Source organism: Oryctolagus cuniculus, chromosome 1, assembly GCF_964237555.1.
Source record: "Oryctolagus cuniculus chromosome 1, mOryCun1.1, whole genome shotgun sequence".
Lineage (NCBI taxonomy): Eukaryota > Metazoa > Chordata > Mammalia > Lagomorpha > Leporidae > Oryctolagus > Oryctolagus cuniculus.
In genome coordinates this window covers 202419301-202442084 of record NC_091432.1, presented here as the reverse complement: position 1 = coordinate 202442084, position 22784 = coordinate 202419301, and the positions used below count along the sequence as shown (strand labels likewise).

General features: G+C 57.1%; 1 protein-coding gene across 4 annotated transcripts in view; it reads left to right on the top strand.

The window, feature by feature from the left end:
• The window catches only part of ANKS6 (ankyrin repeat and sterile alpha motif domain containing 6), a 53831-nt gene that overhangs the window by 16191 nt on the left and 14856 nt on the right, over positions 1-22784 (top strand). For 2 of the 4 annotated variants that reach the window (XM_051843705.2, XM_051843710.2), the window contains exons 4-11: positions 73-277; positions 2880-2986; positions 5133-5281; positions 6387-6585; positions 7316-7365; positions 10568-10771; positions 13020-13173; positions 15120-15289. In XM_051843705.2, coding sequence (XP_051699665.2) covers positions 73-277; positions 2880-2986; positions 5133-5281; positions 6387-6585; positions 7316-7365; positions 10568-10771; positions 13020-13173; positions 15120-15289 — 1238 coding nt within the window. Of the gene's footprint in view, positions 1-72; positions 278-2879; positions 2987-5132; positions 5282-6386; positions 6586-7315; positions 7414-10567; positions 10772-13019; positions 13174-15119; positions 15290-22784 lie in introns of all 4 variants that reach the window. The other 2 variants (XM_070054867.1, XM_070054866.1) reach the window with 1 other exon arrangement.

The window sequence follows — 22784 nt, the reverse complement described above, 5'->3', positions numbered from 1 at the left end:
CACCCCCGCAGCCCACTGCAGAGGCCAGACCTCTGGGAACCAACTGCCTGTGTCTCCTGCTTGCACTTGCAGGAAACTTCCAGCTGGTCAAGGAGATTGCCGACGAGGACCCTAACCACGTGAACCTGGTCAACGGGGACGGGGCGACACCCCTGATGCTGGCGGCCGTCACGGGGCAGCTGCCGCTGGTGCAGCTGCTGGTGGAGAGGCACGCCGACGTTGACAAGCAGGACAGCGTGCACGGCTGGACGGCCCTCATGCAGGCCACCTACCACGGGTCGGTGCCGGTCCTGCCCCCAGCCGCAAGGCCCGGCAGCAGATTGGCCGGCAGTGGGACCCCTTGGCGATTTTCCGGTCCTGAGATGCCGCCTGCAAGCTCCAGGGCTGTGAAAACATCAAGGCCCAAAGCAAACGTGGGAGAGCAGCAGGGCTCGTTCTGTCCTGCGTTCCCACCCTTCCGGGGCCCGGTTTCCTGTTTTCCCATCACTGGGTGTCCCCAGGGGCCGTGAAGCAGCAGCCACCCTCAGGAACGTTTTACGTGGACAGACAGGTTTCTGTAGGGTGCTCACAGGCGACCTGCATGGTTGGTTTGTCTGGAGTCTGTGCTTTGAGATACCGTGGCCTCCCGGTATGACACAAGCGCTGGCCACTTGTTCCTGTGGCTTGTGATCGTGGTGAGCGAAACAGACACTGCGGGCCCCATAAGCCACTGGCCCCGCCACAGCACATAGGCCCAGCTGTGGATGTCCTTCCTCTGACTTGGTTGGGGCCCATCCACAGGACAGCGTGGACAGACCACGTGTTTGCCCAGGCCCCTCCTCTAGGCCAGGCTTCAGTGTTTCCTGGGTGCTGGGAACCCCTTCTTGGCTGGCGTTCCCACCGGGTAGGCGTGCCCCTTCCCTGAGGCTGCTGCTTTGGGGTGGGCATCTGGCAGCTGCGAAGGGGTCTGACTCCAAATTAGGAGCTCCTTCCTTGCATGTTTCAAGGGAGTGATTCACTTTCCCACATCATCTGCGAGCAGTTTTTTCTCTCTCTCTCTTTCTCCCTCTGAAAGGCAGAGTTACAGAGAGAAGGAGAGAGAGATTTCCATTCATTGGTTCACTCCCTAAATGGCTGCAACAGCCAGAGATGAGTTAGGTCAAAGCCAGGAGCTTCCTCCGGGTCTCCTGTGGGGAGCAATCCGGACTGGACTGAGTTACTGGAATTAAGACTTATTCTATGCATCTGCTCTCCCACAATATGGCGCTGGGAGAGAAGTAAACAGCTTCCGCACAGCTGCCTCCAGTTCAGCTAATAAACTGTAGGACTTGCTCCTGATTGGAGGAGAGCAGCGTACTTGGCGTGTGGGCAGCCGAGTTGGGATTGGCGGAGGAGGACTATAAAGGAGGAGAGAGACGGCATGCACCGGTAACATCTAAGGGGAACATCTAGCTGAAGGAACACCTGTGCAGCCCCCGAGAAGAGCCGGCCGGCGGTGTGCCGCTCCCCTGCGGAAGTGGGGAATGTGGCCAGGGGGAACTGCCCTTCCACGGAGGTGGAAGGGACAGTAGCCAACCCGGGAGGAACCAGCAGCAAACCCGGGGAGGGCCGAGCAGACGAAAGAACAGCGCAGGGTCCTGTGTCGTTCCTCCACGAAGAGGGGGAGCGACATCTCCCACGTGGGTGCAGGGGTCCAAGCACTTGGGCCATCTTGTGCTGCTTTCCCAGGCCATTAGCAGGAGCTGGTGTGGAAGCAGAGCAGCCAGGACAGGAACCAGCGCCCCTGTGGGAGGCTGGTGTCACAGGTGGTGGCTTTACCCGCTACACCATGGTGGCAGCCCCAGCCATTTGTTCCTTTTTTTTTTTTTTTTTTTTTTTTTTTTTTTTTTTTTTTTTTTTTTGACAGGCAGAGTGGATAGTGAGAGAGAGACAGAGAGAAAGGTCTTCCTTTCTGCCGATGGTTCACCCTCCAATGGCTGCCACAGCTGGTGCACTGCGGCTGACGCACCGCGCTGATCCAAAGGCAGGAGCCAGGTGCTTTTCCTGGTCTCCCATGGGGTGCAGGGCCCAAGCACTTGGGCCATCCTCCACTGCACTCCCGGGCCACAGCAGAGAGCTGGCCTGGAAGAGGAGCAACCGGGAAAGAATCCGGCGCCCCGACCGGGACTAGAACGTGGTGTGCCCGCGCTGCTAGGTGGAGCATTAGCCTATTGAGCCGCTGCGCCGGCCGCCATTTGTTTCTGTTACTCAAAAAGTCTCAATCTCCTGTCTCAAGGACACTAGTGTGTGCTGGGCTGTCCAGGCTGTCCTGTGGAGGGGACCTGCCCAAGACTGGGAGGAAGGGCATCCATAATGGGGTCTGCCTGCTATTGCAGGGACCAGGAGCCTGGGGACAGAGCCCTCGGTGTCCATTTTGTTGGTGGAAGGAATCCTTGGGTTTTGATTGAAATCTTTTTTTTTAAGATTTATTTATCTATTTGAAAGTCAGAGTTATACAGAGAGAGGAGAGGCAGAGAGAGAGGTCTTCCATCCACTGGTTCACTCCCCTATTGGCTGCAATGGCCGGAGCTGCGCCAGGATCTGGAGCCAGGAGCTTCCTCCAGGTCTCCCACATGGGTATAGGGGTCCAAGGACTTGGGCCATCTTCTACTGCTTTCCCAGGCCACAGCAGAGAGCTGGATCAGAAATGGAGCAGCTGTGTCTCGAACCAGCGCCCATATGGGATGCCAACGCCTCTGGCTAGGGCGTTAACCTGCTGCGCTACAGCGTCGGCCCCTTGATTGAAATCTCACATCCCACCTGCCCACCCATGCCCTTCATGAAGGCACAGAGAGGGGCGCTGTCCTTGGTGGCATCAGCCCGGTGGTGGGTGTGACTCTGACTTCTTCCCTCCTCCCCAGGAATAAGGAAATTGTCAAGTACCTGCTGAACCAAGGGGCGGACGTCAGCCTCCGTGCGAAGAACGGGTACACGGCCTTTGACCTGGTGATGCTGCTCAGCGATCCCGGTGGGTTGCTCCAAGAAAAGCCCCTCCCCTGGGAACCTAGTTATAAGCACTTGCGTAGGTGCAGGGGGGAGCCAGTCTCTCACGAGCCTGCCGCATGGCTGCAGGCGAGTCACTTCCTCCCCCGGTGATGCGCTGGGCCGGGCTGGACAGTCCCTGAGGCTCCTCGAAGCATCCAGCTCGGCAGGGTCCCAGGCAGGGAAGGCGACGACGGCGTGTCCGGCTTTGTATTCTGCTCAGATCCCGGCTTAGTGTCCTAGTGCCAGGAGCCCCACGTGACTCGAGGGGAAACCCCTCTCACCAGCTGAGTCCACACTGGGGCAGAGACCCCCGGCCTGGTGTGGGGGAGGCTGCCACACAGGCGCTGTGCCTGGGATGTCACCCCTGGGAGCCCCGCCTCTCAGTCCCAGCCAGCTCCTGTTGCCCCCATTTGGCCCTCTGCTGGGACAGGCTGTCTCCTGGGACCTGGGCTTCCCTTTAGGGATGGGCTCTCGGGTCTGTCATCATCCTGCTCGGGAGTTTCTGTCCAGAGAGAGAAGCTCAGAGGCCCTGTGCTGGGTCATCCCAACCACTGGCCCTGCTGCCCTTAGCCAGGGCTGGGCGAGCCAGGTTGCCAGCGTTGCCCCAGCCCCACCTGCTGCAGGCCCTGCGCTGCGCTCTTGGGCGTCACTGCGACCCTCACAGAGCTTCACATGGTGGTGGGTGGGGGAGGGTCCTCTGTCCCCCGTCCACTGAGCTCACTCTGCCCCTGGGAGACCCCCTCGTGGGGAGGCTCCCAGTCTCCAGCCACTCCAGTTCACTCTTGCACAGTATTTTTTTTTTTTTTCGAGAAACTCCTCTTGGTTAGTGTGTTTGCCCCCTAGTTCCCCTCCCGTTACTCTACTCCTTTTCCCAATAAAGCAGTCTGCTTCCAGTGGAGTTTTTTCCCAGTAGGATTTTAAATGAGCATTTTTATTCCCAATTTTTTTAAAGATTTATTTATTTATTTGAAAGAGTTACACAGAGAGAAGGAGAGGCAGAGAGAGATAGAGAGAGAGAGAGGTCTTCCATCTGTTGATTCACTCCCCAGATGACTACAACGGCCGGAGCTGGGCCAATCCGAAGCCAGGAGCCAGGAGCTTCTTCCAGGTCTCCCACGTGGGTGCAGGGGTCCAAGGACTTGGGCCATCTTCCACTGCTTTCCCAGGCCACAGCAGAGAGCTGGATCGGAAGTGGAGCAGCCGGGACTCAAACTGGCGCCCATATGGGATGCCAGCACTGCAGGCAGTGGCTTTACCCGCTATGTCACAGTGTTGGCCCCAACTCCTAATTATTTTAAGGAAACAGATACCTGTTATTCAATACTTGGGGAGAGGAAAAAGGAACAGCTATTAAGAGAAAAGCAGCATTAATAATTTGGGATTTTCTCTTCAATCTTGTTTGGGGCTTTTTTTTTTAAATCTCACTAATACCTGATAATCCTTGACCTTCCTTAAGCATTTGCCCTATGCTAGGTACTTTCAGTGCTTGAAAGGGATTCCCTCAAATCCTCAAAATGCCTTTCTTTCTTTTTTAAAAAGTGTGTTTATGTGGAAGGCAGAGTTACAGAGAAAGAGAGAGCGTTCCCACCTCACTGGTTCACTCCCCAAATGGCTGCAGTGACCGGGGCTGGGGCCAGGCCGAAGCCAGGAGCCAAGAGCTTCTTCCAGGTCTCCTACGTGGGAACAGCCAGGGCGTGAGCCAGCGCCCGTCTGGGATGCCGGCGTTGCAGGTGGTGGCTTAACTTGCCACACCACAGCACTAACCCCGACTCCTTTCTGTGCAGGGTGCCGAGCCGCCCCCTGACAGAGACACAGAGAGGCTGAGTAACTCACGTGCAGTTACACAGCCAGGGCAGGGAGGAGCGGTGTTGGAACCTCCGCACCTGGCTTTTGAAACCACGGTTCTCTGCCTCTCTAGTGGGGGTGGAGAGGCTGTTGGTATTAGTTTCCAGTTAAGCAGAGTGAGCCTTGCTGTCCTTCCCTGCTGCCTTTGGAAGAATAGGCGGAGAGGCTGGGGCCTTGGTTCTGGAACTCCGAACCCCAGGCTGCAGGGCTGAGTTCTGAGGCTGATGGGGTAGTCCCGGCCCCTCCCCGTGGCCCAGCAGACATATTTGCTTTTGTGTCCATAGACACGGAACTTGTTCGACTGCTGGCATGTGTCTGCATGCAGGTGACTAAGGACAAAGGCCGGCCCAGCCCCGCGCCGCCCCTGCCCCACCTGAGGGTCATGCAGCCCTGGAGCGTCCCTGCGCTGCCCGACGAGAAGGGCGGCCTGAAGGTTGGTCTTTCCCTGCCTGACAACGGCGTCAGGGACACCTGCTGTGTCCCAGGGGTGCCTGCGGGGTCTGGCAGTGTGGCAGGGACCGGGGAGTGCTGGGGCCATGGCAGCTGTGTAGCAGCAGCCGCTTGGCAAAAATGTGCATCCACGTAGCCAGGTCTCTCGTATGTGTGAGAAAAAAAGAAATAGAAATGCAGATTTGGGTGTAGCATCTCAGTGTTGAAATGTAGAGAATTTTGGGAAACTGCATGATTTAGTCCTGTGCTGGCCACGACCGCACGCTTGTCATCTACCACGTCTGTGGCCCCCGTGTCACGTGTCCACAGAGTGCCCCTCCGGGGTCTCATCCACAGGTGCCCATCAGTTGCTTCCTGGGAATGCCAGAGACAGCTCTGCTTGGCGATTTGTTACCGCAGGCAGTCTTTCCCTGTGGCCTTCGCTCTGCTTCTTTGAAACAAACCTAACGCCAAGCACTGACCCCCTAGTTACCCCCACCCCCGATTCTGTGTGACTCGCCGCACTGAGACCTGTAGACCTGACGCCCCGCTCGTGGCCGTGGCCCGCCCAGGCCTGGGTTTTGCCTCCCAGCACTGTCTGCAAGCACTCTGTAGGCCGAGCCTTGGCAGGCACCCTTGCGGGCTGAGCAGGCCTGGGCGGTAAGGACCCCTGAGAGGCAGCAGCTGTTCTGTCTGTAGCGGGGAGGGATCCGCTTCAGGAGCAGATGGCCCAGGCTTTGGTACAGGCGCCCTGTTGTGTCACTGGAACAGGGAAAAGGCGTTTGCAGTCGCCTCTGTCCATCTGTGCATCCTTGCCCACTGCAAGACCTCGAGCGGGCCAGGCCCTGTGCAGGCCTCCTCCGGCATGTGCAGTGAGGACACTGACAAGATGAGGGGGAACAGGAGGGGCCGACTGCCGCCTCCGGCCCGGGGGGGGGGGGGGCGGGGGAGATGCAGCGCATGGCCGCAGCTGCTTGGGGGAGGCTACTGTGGTGGACTGGTCACACCTGCCCTGGTCCAGGAGGGTCCTCACCCTTCACCATGCCCAGGCCCGGCGCTTCCTGGGCCCGTCCCCGGAGTGTGACCCTTGTGCCACGTTGCCTTGATAGTCCTGGTGGAACCGAATGTCCAATCGGTTCCGGAAGCTCAAACTGATGCAGACGCTGCCCCGCGGGCTGTCCGGCCACCAGTCCTTGCCCTTCTCCGATGAGCCCGAGCCAGCCCTGGATTCCACAATGAGAGCCGTCCCCCAGGACAAGCCAAGCCACCCTGGGCTCCCTGATGGGGCCTCTGTCACCAAAGACAGTGGTAAGAAAAGACGGAGGTGTGGGGGGGGTTGGGGTTCCGGAATCATCTGAACCTGTGCCCCCTCCCCCCTGTCCTCCCGTCTGGGCTGCTGTCAGGGTGGGGGGAGTCGGGCTGTATTGCTGCAGGTCGGTCTGAGAGTGGGGATGTGGGCGGGGCGCCGCTGCGGTGAGCCTCGTGCAGCGTCATGAACCAGGGCACTGGCCAGCAGGAGGCGCCCCTGGTTCCTGCCCACACTTCGTGCAGGGGGACCATGGGCCGCTCATGTCTCTCCCTCGCCTTGGGTAGGGGAGGCTTTCTCCACCTAACAGATGTAATTGACTTGCGGCCCCGAAAGTGTCTTGAAGTAGAATGAGTTGCCTGGGACCGAGGTGTAGGTAGTGAGCTCCCTGCCGCGGGAGGTACTCAACGGATTGGGGGACTGCCAAGGTCAGCTGGCTCGAGGAGATCCCTTCTGCCCGATTCCCCGTGCCCAGGCCAGCTCCTCTGAGACAGACGAGCTGGGCACGCACTGCCTCACCGGCACGGCAGCGGTTTGTGCAGAAGCTGCAGACGGGCTCCGAGAGCCCTCCAAGTGTTTCCTCCCGTGAACATAGTGAGTGCCGAGCCTTCCTAACAGTGGAACCACCCTGGAGCGCTGGTGTGCCAGGACAGAGGCCGCCCCCGCCGCGCGTCCTCGCGCTGTGGCCGTGTGGGCGGGCCTCGCCTCAGGAGACTTCCGTCTCTCTCTCAGGTCCCGGGAGCGCGCGAGGAGAAAAGGGAGACGCGTTACTGGCCACCATGGTGAGCGGGGGGCGTCTCGGAAGCATGTCAGGCCTCTGCCCGTCATTCGTGAGTGACTGGCACGGAGGGTGGGGGCGTTTGTCCTTTGTGGTGGTCACAGACGGGGTTGCCGATGGCCACGTGTGACAGTGGGTGACGACTCTGGCACCGAGGAATAGGAGCAGTGCCGGCCTGAACCGGGTAAGGCCGTGCGGGCACTCAGAGGCTGCGCAGGAGCTCAGGGCAGGGGATTGATGAGCAGCATTAGCACGGGGACCCCCGAGAGCCCGGGGACAGGATCCACAGCGGGGAGTGTGCTTCTAGCCTAGGAGAAGCCTCGGTGTCCTAATCTGTAAACGGGGCATGCATCTGGATTGGACCCAGTGATGGTAACGCAAGGCCCCAGTTCCCAGGGCCATACGTAAGGCAGCGGGTTTTTTGCCCCTCTGAAATAAGTTTCAACCAGCACAATGCCACATGGAGTTCAAGTCCTCGATCCCTGTTACCCGCCAGGCCCCACGCTGGCTTCTAGTCCCTGCTGATCCAAGATGGCTCCCATTATTGCCTCATTCCAGTCCTCAGGGAAGAGGCAGGGAAAAATGAGGCCTGGGGACATGCCAGCTGTCTTTAAAGAAGTTTCCTGGAAAACTGCCACACATCCCTGCTGCTCATGTCAGCCTGGCCAGAGGGTTTTTTTTTTTTTTTTTTAGATTTATTTTATTTATTTGAAAGAGTTACAGAGAGAGGTGGAGCCAGAGAGAGAGAGAGGTCTTCCATCTGCTGGTTTACTCCCCAAATGACCACAACAGCCAGAGCTGAGCTGATCTGAAGCCAGGAGCTTCCTCCGGGTCTCCCACGCAGGTGCAGGGGCCCAAGGACTTGGGTCATCTCCACTGCTTTCCCAGGCCACAGCAGAGAGCTGGATCAGAAGTGGAGCAGCTGGATCTCGAACCAGGCCCATAGGGGATGCCAGTACTGCAGGCGGCGGCTTTACCAGCTACGCCACAGCACCAACCCCTGGCCAGAGTTTTCTTCACTCAGCTGCATCACACAGCATGAGAATCTGGGAAATGGGGTCTTTGCTCAGTGTTGTTTCTCAGGAAGAGGTAGAAGGCAGATACTGGGGGGCAGTTTGCGGCCTCTGACATAGGCTATGGCATCCCTCATGTTGTGGTATTTAAGTGAGATCACCCCCAGGAAGTTGTGGGCACTGTGCCCCTCCCTGACTGAGCGCTGCTGTGAGGCCTTGGGCACATCACTCACTCTGGAGTTCTGAGTTTGTTCCCTCTCCTCTCAGAGTGGTGGGTAAAGGTGGAGCCGGTTCCTTTGGCGCTGAGACTTGGGCTGGCCAGCAGGGGGCGGTATTGGCGAGGACAAGGGAGCCAAGGAGCTCAGGGAAGGGGACCTTGGCACCAGCACCTGTGGAGCCAGCGAGGGGCCCTGTGCAGCTCCGTGCCTCCCGCCTGCCCTGCAGGCCCCAGCTGTGGGAGCGTGTGCTGCCAGACACACACTCGGCTTACAGGATAGCGGCAGTTCCTCTCGGCGTGGCTTTAGAAACCCAGGGAGGCGCGGTCAGGTAGAAAGGAGCAGTGGCCCTGATCACACGCCCGGATGGGATCCCAGGGGCATTTTGTGCTTTGTGTCTCTGAGTGCCTTCCTGAGCACTGCCAGCCTCCATGAAGATCTTCGTGGGCTGTGCACCATAGCAGCACTCACTAAACACAAGCCACTGCCGTTCACGCTCCCCGATCGGCGCGTGGGCTTGGCACCAGCATCTTCCCGCTGTGGCAAGCCCGGATTATCGAGTTTGCCACAGCCATGGCTCCCGCATCCCTAACTCAGCTGCAGCAGCACAGCCGTGCAGCAGGGCGCCCCAGCACGAACCTGTGCCTGCCCTGATCCAAAATGGACCTCGGGTTCCGTATTTAAAAACAGAGAGGGAGGGAAATCTTCCATCCACTGGCCCTGTCCCCCAAGATGGCTGCAAAGGCCAGGGCTGGGCCACGCTGAAGCCAGGAGCCACGAGCTTCCTCCAGGACTCCCACACGGGTGCAGGGGCCCAAGCACTTGGGCCATCTTCTACTGCTTTCCCAGGCCATCGGCAGGGAGCTGGATTGGAAGTGGAGCAGTTGGGACTTGAACTGGTGCCCATATGGGATGCTGGCATCGTCGGTGGCCTTGGGGTGTGGTATTTTAACAGCTCTGAGGAACGTCCTCAGACCTCAGTCTCCCCACTTGCCTAGCCGTTTGCTTGGGGAGATGCCTGGAGAGGGGATTCCTTAGCCTGAGTGTGAGAGTCGCTCCTGCCGTTCAGACTCCTTCTCCAGTGGGTGCAAGTGCCCGCGGGCGGGTTTGCAGCTGTGAGGGTCCAGTCCCCTCCCCGGTGGCTGGATGTTCACAGACCATCAGAGAAGCAGAACCCAGGCCGCCTGCCCTCCCACCTCTGCGCTGTGCTGCCCTGTCCCGCCTGCCCCGTGGCGGCGGTGTGTGGGCACTGCACCCCCCAGAGCCTTTGCGGCCCTGGAGGTGAGTTTAGCCGTGGGACGCCCATCCCCGCAGAGCGCCATCTGGCGCAAGTTCACTGTCTTCCCTTAATTAAAGCAAGCACAGACGGCACGGATGCTCATCCTCAGGGAACCGACAGTCGCCCCGTGTGGATCTTACAGCTGACCCCCAGATCACAGTTTGAGAAATTAAAACCAAATTAGAGTTGGAGACAGCAGCAGCGGGAGGCGTGGCTGGAGAAGGCTGAGCTGCGGGGCGGGGCGGGGAAGGGAGCGCTGGCTGGGCCTCAGGCCCCACCCCGGCCCCTTCCTCCTGCAGCCCCGGCCCTGCCCTGCTGCTCTCATGCTATCCCTCCCACATCCTGTTCCCACTCCATCTGGAATGCCCGCTCCCATCCTTCTTGGGCCAGCTGGCATGGCCCTTGGGCAGCCCAGAGTGGGGGCTGCTTCCCTCCCGCCCCCCCGCCCCCCGTGCCCCCGCAGCTCCTGTGCGTGCCTCCCCTGCTGCATGCCCTCAGGCCCCTCTGCACCGTCCTGGTCTGGCTGTGTGGCTGGAGCCGCGTGGGGCAGCGGGGAGGTGCAGCAGCGCACACGTGGGTCCCCGGCTTGGGTGGACGGGGGTAGTGGCGCCATTCCCCGAGCAGCAGGAGGAACCGGAGTCTTGTCTCAGAGCCGGGAGGCGGTCCGGGCTGCTCTAACCCTCAGCCTGTCTTTTTCAGCTTCGGAACGGAGCCCCCTTCACCCGGCTCCCGAGCGACAAGCTGAAGGCAGTCATCCCCCCCTTCTTGCCCCCCTCCAGTTTTGAGCTGTGGAGCTCTGACCGGGCCAGGCCGGGTCACGACGGGAAGTCTGACCCCACGAAGACTACGCTGCCCCAGAGAGCCAGCAGGGGCCACCCCGCAGGCGGCAGGAGCGCAGACACTGTGAGTCTCACAGCCACTGGGCCTTTGCATGTCACTCGCGGCCGACTGAGGGAGGGGCTCTGGACCACAGCTGCCTGAGCTGTGGTGTCCTGCGTGCCCTCAGCATCCCACAGAAGAACTCCGTTGGTGGAATGGACTGCAGTGTCAGGGTAGGGGGCACCTGGAGCTCCAGGGAGGGAAGAGGCTGGCCTGGGTAACCTGGCCTGCCCCTGGCAGATGGGGAAATGGGAAGTAGTTTGCTGACGGTCCCTTAGGCAGGCGGGTGAGGACCTGGGGCCAGAAGTCAGGTTCTTGGGTTTTAATTACTGCCCAGCTCTGCCACAAAGAGCAAACACGTGGCGCCAACTGTGTGCCGCCTGTGTTTTCCTGCCCCAGCTGGTGCAAGGCTTCGCTGCCTTTGGTGGTTTCTCAGGAGTGGCACGTGGTCAGTGTCTGTAACATGCCAAGGCAGTTCCCCCCCCCCCCCCCCCCGCAAAGCTGGGCACCCCTGTGTATGCGGCGTCTGTTCTGTAGCGGCCATAAACAGACACGCCAAGGGCAAGGATTCAGCCTGGGCCTGCCAGGATGGGCCGGGGTGTGGACAAGCAGCACCTCCCAGGGCCGTGGGAAGGCACACGCGGCTGAGAGACCCAAGGCCGGGAGCCGCTGCGCAGACGCACGGGGCGGGGTGGCCTTTGGGCCTCTGGCCTTGGTCAGGTGTTGGTCAGGAACCATCCGTGAGACTTCTCCCAGGCCTGTGTTTTCTTGAGAATTTAAGCCCAGAAGAGCGAGCATCAGCACCGCCTGCTTGGTTTGCTCAGCGAATGGTGCCGGAGTGCCCCCTCCCTGGAGCCTGGCAGCCGAGGTCAGGGGCCGCCCCCCGGGAGGAAGTGACAGCGAGCTGAGACTGACACACTGTCTTCTCCCCGCTGCGGAGCGGGGGACGCGTGCACGAGGCTGTGCTGGCGTGCCCTGTCTTGCAGGCTCTCAGTGGGTGAGCCTCATCCCCCTGGGGTCTAACAGGAGGCTTTATGGCTGAGTGGCTTCAAGCAGCTAACTTGGGTCTTCCAAGCGCTGGGGGCCAGTGTCTGAAGTCAGGGTGTGAGTGTGACCAGTGCCTGGGCCCCACAGAAGATTCTGTCCCTTGGCTGCAGCGTTCCTCGGCTGTGGCCGCATCACTGTGGTCTCTGCTTCCACGAGCACATTGCCTCTCCTGTTGTCAGGACACCCTCTGCTCTGCCCTGTGATACGTGCAAATGCGTCTAGAGCCCACCCGGTCTATCCTCTTCTCACTCTCCCTGCCTTGAGCTTCTGCGAAACAGGGGGAAGGTCACGTTCACCTTTGCTTTCTGAGCTAACACTCACACATCCTGGGAGTTGGGATGCTGGCCTATCTTGGGGCTACCCACTGCACCCACAGTCCTCTCCACCAAATGCCTCCTTGTGCTCAGGCCACAGCTTGGGACTTGGGGTGCGGGAAGCTGGTGGCTCCCGGGGGGATTCACCCCATGCGGCCCTGTACAGTAAACACACATTCAGGAGCTGTGTAAGGGTTGTGAGTCTGGTGAGAAGACTGGTGGGAGGGTGTCCCCTTGGGCCACGTGGGCAGGGAAGGCTCCAGAACCTGAGAGCTGAAGGAGGAGGGGCCAGCTGTGGGGAGAGCGGGGTGAGGACCATCTGCTGAGGGAGCCGCACAGGCAGAGGCCCTGAGGCACAGAAGGGGTTGGCATTTCTCCAGGCACCGGAGGAGGTCGGTGTGACGGGAGCAGAACAGACCAGGAGAGGGAAGGCTGAGGTCAGGTTGCAGAGGCGCGTGGCTGGGAGCCCTGGCGCCAGGGTCGAGGGCGCATGATGAGGCCGTGGTGATGGGGAAGCAGAAAGTGTGTTCCAGTGGAGGAGCCTTCGGGGCAGGCGGCACCACGGGCAGACCCAGGGTGTGCAGAGGCCGGGCCCTGGGCCGGGCTACGCCGAGGGCCCTGGCTTTTGTCCTGGCTCTGCTGAGACCTCGCAGGGTTTTTCAGCGAATGCCAGGGTCAGGTTTTCCTGGAAGGTGTTGGGAGTAGAGTGAGAGTGGAAGTGGGGTCGTCTGTGGGGCGGAGGCTGAGCCGACGGCCGAGTCGTCAGCAGATGGAAGTGAGCCCTGTCCCGGAGGGGTCCTGAGCAGGCCGAGGCCAGCGGGGAGGAGGCGTGGGGCAGGTGCGGCCTCCTTGGGGGCCCTCCACGCCGAGTGAGGAATGGCGCTGACCCCCGTCCCCGTGTTACTTTGCAGGCGCCCGGCCGGCCGGTGAAGTTTCCCAGTCTGTCCAGGAGCCCCACTTCTCCTGCCAGCTCCGGAAACTTCAGCCACTCTCCTCATTCCTCCGGTGGCTCCAGCGGGGCCGGGGGCGCGAGCAGGCACGCAGGGGAGCTGCACAGCCGCTCAGGTGCGTCCTTGGGCAGGGGGCCCCAGGCGCGGGGGCCTGAGGGTGCGACCACGTGCAGGCGGAGGCCAGCTCGGCCCAGACTGTCTTGTGTGTGCCTGCTTGGGGCTGAGGATGGATGGAGAGGGAGGACTAGGGAAAACGCCTAGGGTTTTCACAGGGTTGAAGCCCCCGAGGGGTGAGCCTTCGCGAGCGGCTCATTCTGCCCCTCCGTGAACGGACGAGGACACCGACACCCGGGGAGGGGGGTGAGGTGTGCCCAGGGGCACAGCAAGTTGGTGGCATTTAGATCGTGCCCTCGAGTGCCCACTGCTTCCCCTGGGCCTGCAGCAGCCCTGCTGTCCTCCCTGAGGGGGTCCCAGGGCTCCCCAAAGCCAGCTGTGCAGGAGGCACCAGGCAAATAGTGGTGGCGATCCTGGAGAGCAGACGCTGGTATAATCTCGCCCTCCAGGGGTCATCGTGAGCATTCGGTGTGTGCCTTTGCCGAGTTCCTTTCTGCACACCACGAGCATTTATAAATGTGGCAGCGTATCTAGCGAAGCCCACACCGGGCGCCATACCCGGCCCTTCCTGTGAGCCCTGGCCTGCAGCGAGTGCCCAGCTGCGCGTGACAGATGCAGGAGCCGGGTCGCGGGACAGTTCACAGCTGGCCAGGGTCCCACGAGGCCTGAGTCGCAGGGCGAGGGCCTGAACCCAGGCAGCCAGACTCCAGGGCGTGCCCTGTGCCCTGCTGAGCCGTGAGCTGTGAGCTGCTCTGGGCCCTGCTTTTGTCTCTTCCCACACGTGACTGGATGGCGAGCACCTTTTCACACCAGCCCACCTGGCACAGCGTCTGCTTCAGGACCGCGCGGAATCCATTCCTACCAGGTTCGTTCAGCCGGTTCCTGATGGCGAACACCAGGCCGCTCCTGGGTTTCTGCTCTCGTGGGTGACGCCACCCTGCCTGATATTTGCCAGTGCTCACTCACTCTCTTAACACAAGTTCCCTAGAATCAGGATGGCTGAGTCCTGATTGTTTTTTTTTTAGTTATTTATTGATTTTAAGAGGTGGAGGGGTGATGGGGTGGGGACAGAAAGCTCCCCTCTGTTGGTTCACTCCCCACATGCCTACGATGGCCCCGGCTGAGATGGAAGCCAGGAGGCAGGAACCCAGTCCAGGTCTCCTGGGCAGGTGGCCAGGACTCAACTACCTGAACCATCACTGCTGCCTCCGTGCACGTCAGCAGGAAGCTGGAACTGGGGGCAGAGCTGGGCTTCAAGCCCCGGCATGTGTGGACTTGAACTTGACATGGGTTACAGGCACCCCAAGCAGTGACTTAGCTGCTGCACCCGATGCCGGTCCAGATCTGCCGGCTTCTGAGGCTTTCTGATGCATTTTGCCCTCCAGCACAGCTGTACCTGCTGTGCCTGGTGCCCATTCGGGGCCCAGTAACAGCTGTTCGTGTTGTCCCTCACGCACCCCACCAGCCCTGGGCCGTGCCACTCGCCCCTTTCTTTCTAGTAACGCAGGGTCACTGGTAGATTGGGGAAGCAGAGCCGAGAGGTGGCAGTGAGGGTCGGGTCAGCGCGGCAGCCCTTAGTGAGATGTATCACTCAGAATTTAGCAGCACTGTTGTGGGAGTGGCTGGGGGCGCAACAGTCAGAGTGAGGGGAGTCCCAGGAGGAGGGCTGCCTCACCAGCCAGTCAGTCCCCCTGAAGTCTGGCCGTGGGGAACCTAGTGCGAGGCCTGGTGGCAGGCACGGCCTGGAGAAAGCCAGGGTCAGCTGGTCTTTCCCCGCCTCTGCCCTCCGGGCCTCTGTAGGGTCCTCAAGCCGAGCTCTGGTCATCTGCCCATCCCCAGACCTCACAGGGACGCAAGTCCGCAAGACGCGGCAGCTCGCTCCCACCTGCGACGGACACAGCGAGTGCCGCGTGCCAGCGGTGGGCATTCCTGTTTCTCTTTCCTCAGGTGGCAGCATAGACAGCGTCTTGTCCCAGATCGCCGCCCAACGGAAAAAAGCAGCCGGCTTATCTGAGCAGAAGCCCAGCCAGCGGTCAAGTCCAGTGGGAGCAGCGCCTGGGGCCGGCCCCCCCGAGCTTCCCGCCTCCCCTGCAGGTGGAGGTGCTCCCAGCAGCAAGGTGCTTGTTCTGCATCGGCTCTCCCTGCTGTGCTCGCTGTTCTGTCCCTGCGTGGCTCCTGTGCTGAGACCTGGGCTGGGCCCTGGGTGTGGGCCGGGGCCCGAGCCAGCCTGCCTCCAGCTAGCTGCTGCTGGGCTCTCTGCAGGGGGCTGATGGGTCCTGGCACTAAGATGCTCACCCCTGCTGAGGCGCCCCGAGCTGCCAGCACGCGCACCTGGCTCCCGCCGCCCCAGTGGTGGCCGTGCGGTCCCATCTCATACCCGTGTGATGGTGCTGAGAGCAGAGGGCGTAAGAGCATGGCTGCAGCCCTGCCCGAGGCATTGGGCCATCGAAAGCCCACATCCCTGTTCGCTGTTCCTGTAGCTGGTGTCCACAGTAGGGTTGGCCCTCCCACCTGACTCATCTGTGGTACCCGTCTTGGAGCACCTGCTCTTTGCCTGGTGCTGCTGGCGGTGAGCAGCCACAGTGACACAGGTGGTCCCGCCCAGAGTGACAGGGGCGGTTGTGGGGAAGGAGGTATGCAGAGGAACACAGATGGGGCCCCACCCAGGCTTGAGGGCATTAGCACCCTTTGACTGGGGGTCAGAGGGGATGGGGAACCAGATGGAAAGGGCAGGAGTCAGGGGCAGGGCTGGGGGTGAGACCACCCCACGGGGAGGGGACTACTTGTATACCTCCCTGCTCCTGGCTACATCCCACCGTCGATGCAGCTGGAGGGTAGTTGGTCCCCACATCGGTAGCGGCTATGGGGTTTGCAGTGAGTGAGACCCGCAAGTGCCGCTGCAGACCCGGAAACCTTTTGGCGTCTCTGGACTCTACCCGTCTACCTGTGCCTCGCTCTGTCTTGCTTGGTTCATGGAGTGGACCCCAGAGAGTGGGTTCCAAGTCACGAGTGGGTCCTGGCAGCCCCCAAGAGTTTGCTTGTCTGAGAGGGACCCAGGCCAGGCCCAGCCCCACTGTTCTTCATGGTCCCCAGGTGTTGTCAGCCTCTTCCCTGGAAACAGGAAATGCTGGGAGCCTCACCCCTGGACGCCGACCCAGCACAGGGCCTGCAGACATGCATGTCCAGTGGCTGCGTGGGAAACGGGCTTCGTCCTGGCAGCCGCACAGCCCCTCGTGTTATCAAAGCCCCTGTTGCAGCAGGACCTTGACTGTCGGGTTCCTTTGACAGTGAGCTCTAGAAAAGTGTGTCTTGCTCCCTGCACATTCGCTTATTTTGCATCATGTCAAAAATTATTAGTGTGACAGGTCTGAATGTAATTAAGCACCTGAAATTCGACTAGAATTCGGCTGTAGAGAAAAAACTACTGGCATTTTGATATATTTTCTCTTATTAGATCATAAGAATTTATATAATTATATATATATATATAATAATTATATAATTATTTTACCTCCCTTTTTGCCTTTGCTGCTAGGAAACTCAGAGCCACTCATTAAAGTAAGTCTGCCAGTCTGGGGCTTTGCATAGTTTCCTCCTTGTCTGTTGTGTAACATTCTCTTTCTATTCTGATGATCTTATTAGACGTGTTAGATGGTATATCTTCCTTTAATCGGCGCTGGAAATAAGCAGGCAGTGAAGTTATAAATTACATTAACTATTCCCGCGCTTGAATGCATCTGTCATATATAATCTGTACACAAGTACATCCTCATGAAAGGAAATCGACTGTGTCAAAAGATGCATTCAGGAAACAATGAAGCAGGGAAATGATCCACTTCAGTGATCACCTGATACTCTGAACACCATAATGTGCCGGAACCTTGGGGAGCTGTTTAAAAATTCAGGTTTCCGGGCTCCACCCCAGCTGGGGCCTGGGGAATCTGCTTGCCCCGCACGGCGCCCCCCAGAGCCCAGCCCAGGGTGCCCAGAACCCACCTCCCTGAACCAAAGGGTGCGGAAGTGGGCTCTCTGAGCTGTTCTTGCAGCGACGTGCAGATGTGAAGTGCTTTGCAAAGACTCCCTTAGGAAGAATTAGGAATTAGTATTCCAAATAGGAGCCTCCCGAATCTGATTTTTGTACTTTGCTTCAAACAAGCAGCTCGCTGTAGTGGTGGATTATTCACAAAGCATGGCTGCTGGCGGCGCCGTGCCTCCGTGTAGAGGGAGCCTCGGGAGACAGTGCGTGGAGTGAGCGTGTGCACAGGCACTTCCAGGTCTCCGGGGGCCCAGGCAGCTCACCAGGTTTGGGTGTCAAATTCTCTTCCTCCCAGCGCTCAAACCAAAGGCGCTCATGTGTGTAGCTGGTGCACCCGTGGGTCACAGTTGCAGCCTGGATGTGGCTGGGCCGTCTGGGAGATTCCCCACCCCCACCTCCTGCCGCGGCAGCACTGCCCCTGGGGTTTCGGAGTGGCATGGTTCTTAGCCTTGGGCTACAGAGATCTGTTTGGCAGGCTTAGGCTAATTATCTCCTGCTTAACAAGAAACTCTGCTTGGGGCTTGGCAATGTCTTTCCTTATAGGAAAAGCAGAAGGAAGACTTTATTAATCGTGTATGCAGCTTATTAGCAAAATCTTTCAAAACCTCAGGGAGTGGATGCCCCCTGGGACTCCAGGGGGCAGCAGGCACTGAAGGCTTAATGGAGGGAAGGCGTGCCCCTCCTAGAAATCAAAACTCCACTCTAGTCTCTCCTGCCCTGTACAGGATGTCCAGTGATTAGCACAAATTACGAGACTGATGAAAAGGCAGGAAAAACCACACTCCCAAGAAGCTGAGACATGACAGAAGTGTTAGAATTATATGATAGAAAATTTAAAATAACTAGGGCTAGTGCGTTAAAAGCACTAATGGGAAGTACGGACAACATGCAAGATTATGTAATTTTAAAGATTTTTTATTTGTAAGGCAGAAAGAGATCTTCCATCTGGTAGTTAGTACAACAACCTCCAACAGCCAAGGCTAGGCCAAGCCAAAGCCGTGAGCTGGGAAATCAGTTTGGGTCTCCTGCGTGAGGAGCAGGGACCCAGTTACTTGAGCCATCACCTGCTGCCGCCCAGCACGCACGTTGTCAGGGAACTGGAGTCAGAAATGGACCAGCACTGCATTATGGCATGCAGGCATCCAAAGCCACGTCCTACCCGCTGTGCTAAATGCCCACCCCTGCCTTTGGTTGCCTTTGTAACTTGTTCTTTTCTTTCTTTCTTTGTGTTTGAACTGGAGTAATTTCTCCTAGCCTGTCTGCAAGTTCGCGGGTTCTTTCCTGGCTGTGTCTAGTCTGAGGAGCCCATTGAAAGCACTCCTCGTCTCTTAGTGTGTTCTGTATCTCGACTGTTCCATTGGCGCTGTCTTGGGTTCCTGTCTCTGTGCTGAAATAACTTCACGTCAGAGCTGGGCGTTTGGCACCACTTTCTCCCCGTTCCAGCTTCCGGCTCTTGTGCCCCCTGCCACCCACGTGGGAGACCCAGGTTGAGTTCCAGGATTCTGGCTTCCACCTGGTCCAGTTCTGGCTGTTGGGGGCATCTGGGGAGTGAACCACTGTATAGGAGATATCTCTCTCTCTCTCTCTCTCTCTCTCTCTCTTTTGTCTTTTGTCTTTTGAATAAAGTAAGTAAATCTTTTTTGAAAAAAGATTTATTTATGGCTCAGCGCTGTGGCGTGGTAGGCTAAGCCTCCACTTGCGGCACCAGCATCCCATATGGGCGTCGGTTCAAATCCCAGCTGCTGCACTTCCAATCCAGCCCCCTGCTGATGTGCCTGGGAAAGCAGTGGAGGGTGGCCCAAGTGCTTGGGCCCCTGTGGGAAACCCAGACCCAGAGGAAACTCCTGGTTTTGGTCTGGCCCAAGCCAAATTGTTGAACTTATGAATACAGCATTGTTAGTAGTATTCCTTTATTATCATCTTAATGTACCGGGTCATTGGAATGTCTCCTTTTGTATTCCTGATATGGACAATTTGTGACTTCTTTTATTGATCTGTGGCTAAAAGTTTATCCATTTTACTGACTTTTGAAAGGACCAGCTTTGGTTCCATTGATTTTCTCTATTGTGTTTTGTTTTCAGTTTTGTTGATTTCTGCAGTGGTCTGTCATTTCCTTCCCTTTGCTTACTCTGGGTTTCTGCCTTTCTCCAGTTTCTTAATTAGAAGCGAGACTACTGTTGCGAGATCTTCCTTCCATTCACAGATGAGCACTCTGAGGCTGTGGATGGACCCCTAAGTGCTCCTTTGCCTGCATTCACACGTTTTTATATGTTAAGGTTGTTACACAGCACAATAGATCTTTTCACTTCTGAAGCTTCCTCTTTAGCCCATTATTTAGAAGTGTGTCACTGATTTTGCTGTCGTTAGGAGGTTTTATGGAATTTCTGTTACTTATTTCTGGTTTTATACCATTAAAGACCTTTTCTTAGTTCTATTCCTTCAACCACATTGTGTCGTTTTGCACTCAGGATTTGCTCCACCTAGGAGAGTCTCCCACATGGGATGAAACTGTTCTGTGGCAGACAGAAAGGGGAGGTTCCAGGATGCCGGGGGGGCCTGGCTGCTAGTGTCACGCAGCATTCCGTGTCCCTGCTGGTTTTCTCTCTCCTGGGTCTGTTGCTTACTGGGCGAGCAGAGAAATCGCGCTGCAGCTGTGCGTGGGTCTCCCCTCTCAGTTCTTTCAGTGTGTGCCCCGTGTGTTTTGAAGTTTTGCACACATTTAGGGTTGTCATGTCGTCCTGGAGAATGACCCCTATGGAGTGTCCCTTGTGGCATTACAGAAAAGAAAGTGACAGACCCATAATCCTCACGAATATAAGTGTAAAAATGTCCCACAAAGTACTAGCAACTTAAACCCAGTGATTAAATTAAGAGGCTAATACATTCTGACCGAGTGGAGTTCATCCCAGGGATGCAAATCTTGTTTAACATTAGAAAAAACACTCGTGTAATTTACCATTTTAATAGACAAAAGAGGCAAAAGCCCTTAACAAAATGTAAAATACACTCAGAGTCAAAATTATCAGCAAACTAGGGATTGGAGGAAACTTCTGGAATCTGCACCCAGCATCACGCCTGATGATGAAAGACCGCGTGCCTCCCGAGCTGGGCACCGGGCACGTCGCTCATGCTCAGCTCTCACAGCTCGGCGCCAGAACGGCAGCTCAGGCAGTAAAGCGAGAAAAGGAAATCAGAGGCACAGGGGCTGGAGAAGGAGAAATGACAGCTGTCTCCTCTTAGGTGACACGATCTATCTACGTGGAAAACTGAGAATCTACACGTAAGCACCCGGGACCAGCAGGCAGGTCCAGCAAGGCTTCAGGATCCAAGGTCAATGTGCAGCAGCCAGCTGTGTCTGTCTGTACTAGCAGTGAACAATTGGAACAATTACCGTTTGTAAGAATACCATTTATAGTACATTTTAGATATGTGAAAATGAAATAGTATGAAATTATATTATATGAAAATGAAATGCTGAGGTATAAATCTTAGTGCAGAAAATTGAAATCCATGCATATTGAGGGGTCTTTACAAAGTTCATGAAAATGTTTATTGTAAAATTATGATTTCAAAAAAATTTTACACAACAAGCTTTTAATTCCATTTTCTGTGAACTTTGGGAAATACCCTTATGTGTGTCTGTGTCTGTGTGCAGATTCTATACATACAAAAATAAGCATAGCTAAGTGTGTAGACACGGAATATACATGCATGTGTTTCTTTGCTGTGTCCACTGAGAAGATTGAGAAGCAGAGATATCCCAGTAGCAGTGAACAACTTAATGCCCAAATATTGGCTTCTAAATACCATTCTCAGAAAAGGGGCCAGAATCTTGGAAAAGTTACTTATTTCCATACTGAATTGGTGAAAACAGAAGCTGAGCTAAACGTGTGTCAGAAAATAGAGAAATACTTTATAAAAGAGAGAAGAAAGAAAGAAAACAGAAGAAAAAAAAGGATGGGGCATGTCGAAAGGACACATTAGCCAAACTGGAAGATCCCCTGGTACCCAAAGCTGAAACACGGAGCAGTAAAGTGAATAATGGCAGAACTGGATCATAGCCCAAAGGCCAAAATAAACATCGCTGAGCCCATCCTGATATGAATAAATGATCGAGTGAGTTAACAGGGGAGGAGGAAAAGCCGTCCCCTACAGAAGCATCCCGAGTAATAGATGTGGAAGGGATGCAGGAAATAGAAGATCAGTATTGAACCCTGAAGTTGTGATTGCTGCAGCCAAGATCCACCGGCGAATGCTGAAATGAGTGGCAGAACCTCAGAAAGGGAAGGGTATTTACCCCCATTTAACTCCTCCCAAATATTTGCTAATTATAAAGAGGGAAATAGGAACTGCACAGTGGAGGACTGGCAGAACCCCTGTAAGTGATCAGGGTTGGCCTCACTGGTGTCGACACCAGGTACCCACCAACAGGTGCCCTTGCCTCAGCGGACATCAGCTCAGAAACTCACCAGCAAATCTGATTTGGGGAGGACGCAGGGCAAACCCAAATTGAGGCGCAGCTTTCCAAACTCCCGATCCGGACCCTTCTGAAGTGTCAAGGTCGTGAACACCAGCGACCCCTGAGAATTGTCAGAGATCCGAGGAGACGGAGGAGTCACAACAGTCAAGGCAGCCCTGGGTCCTGGGTCAGACTCGGCCGGAACAAGACATCCGTGGACCAGTCTGAGGCCGCGTGGGCAGCAGCGCCGTTCTCATGTTAGTGCCTTCGTTCTGGTCATCGTGCTGTGCTCAGGGAAGCCGTGAACACCAGGGAAGCAGGGCGAGGAGTTCCAGGAACTCTGTTCTGTCTTTGCAAGTCCAGAATTATGTGACTGTAAAAAGTCTATAAGGACCAGCGCCGTGGCTCACTTGGTTAATCCTCCGCCTGCGGCACCCACATCCCATATGGGCACTGGTTCTAGTCACAGCTGCTCCTCTTCCTGTCTGGCTCTCTGCTGATGGCCTGGGGAAGCAGTGGAGGATGGCCCAAGTGCTTGGGCCCCTGTACCCACGTGGGAGACCAGGAAGAAGCACCTGGCTCCTGGCTTCAGATCAGCGCAACTCCAGCCATTGCGGCCATTTGGGGAGTGAACCAACGGAAGGAAGACCTTTCTCTCTGTCTTTCTCTGACTGTAACTCTACCTGTCAAATAAATAAATAAAATCTTTAAAAAAAAAAAAACTCTTAAAAAGCTGAACGATCCAGATAAAGGAGGGTAGGGAGGTGAAGTGGCTGGTGTGCATGCTGGGAAGTGAAGGGCAGAAGGGACTTTGTGTTTCTGTAGCCACACTCGCAAGTCTGAGCTGGTTACCTGGAGCCCAGGGAGGGAAGGGGCTCAGCCAAGGTCAAAGTAGCTGGCGGCGCAGAACCCGTGCCTGGGTTTCCTGGCTGCTGACAGAGGCCGCTTAGCATCCCAGCCTATCTGTGCCCTGGGCATGGACTTCCCTGTAACTGTGCAGGCAATAACGTGTGTGTGTTTGACATAGACTTCCCAGTTGTGCTTGCACGTGCCGTGGGCTCTGTTCCCGCCGTGGGTGTCTGTGTCCACCACTGCTAGCCTCCAGCTGACGGCGTCT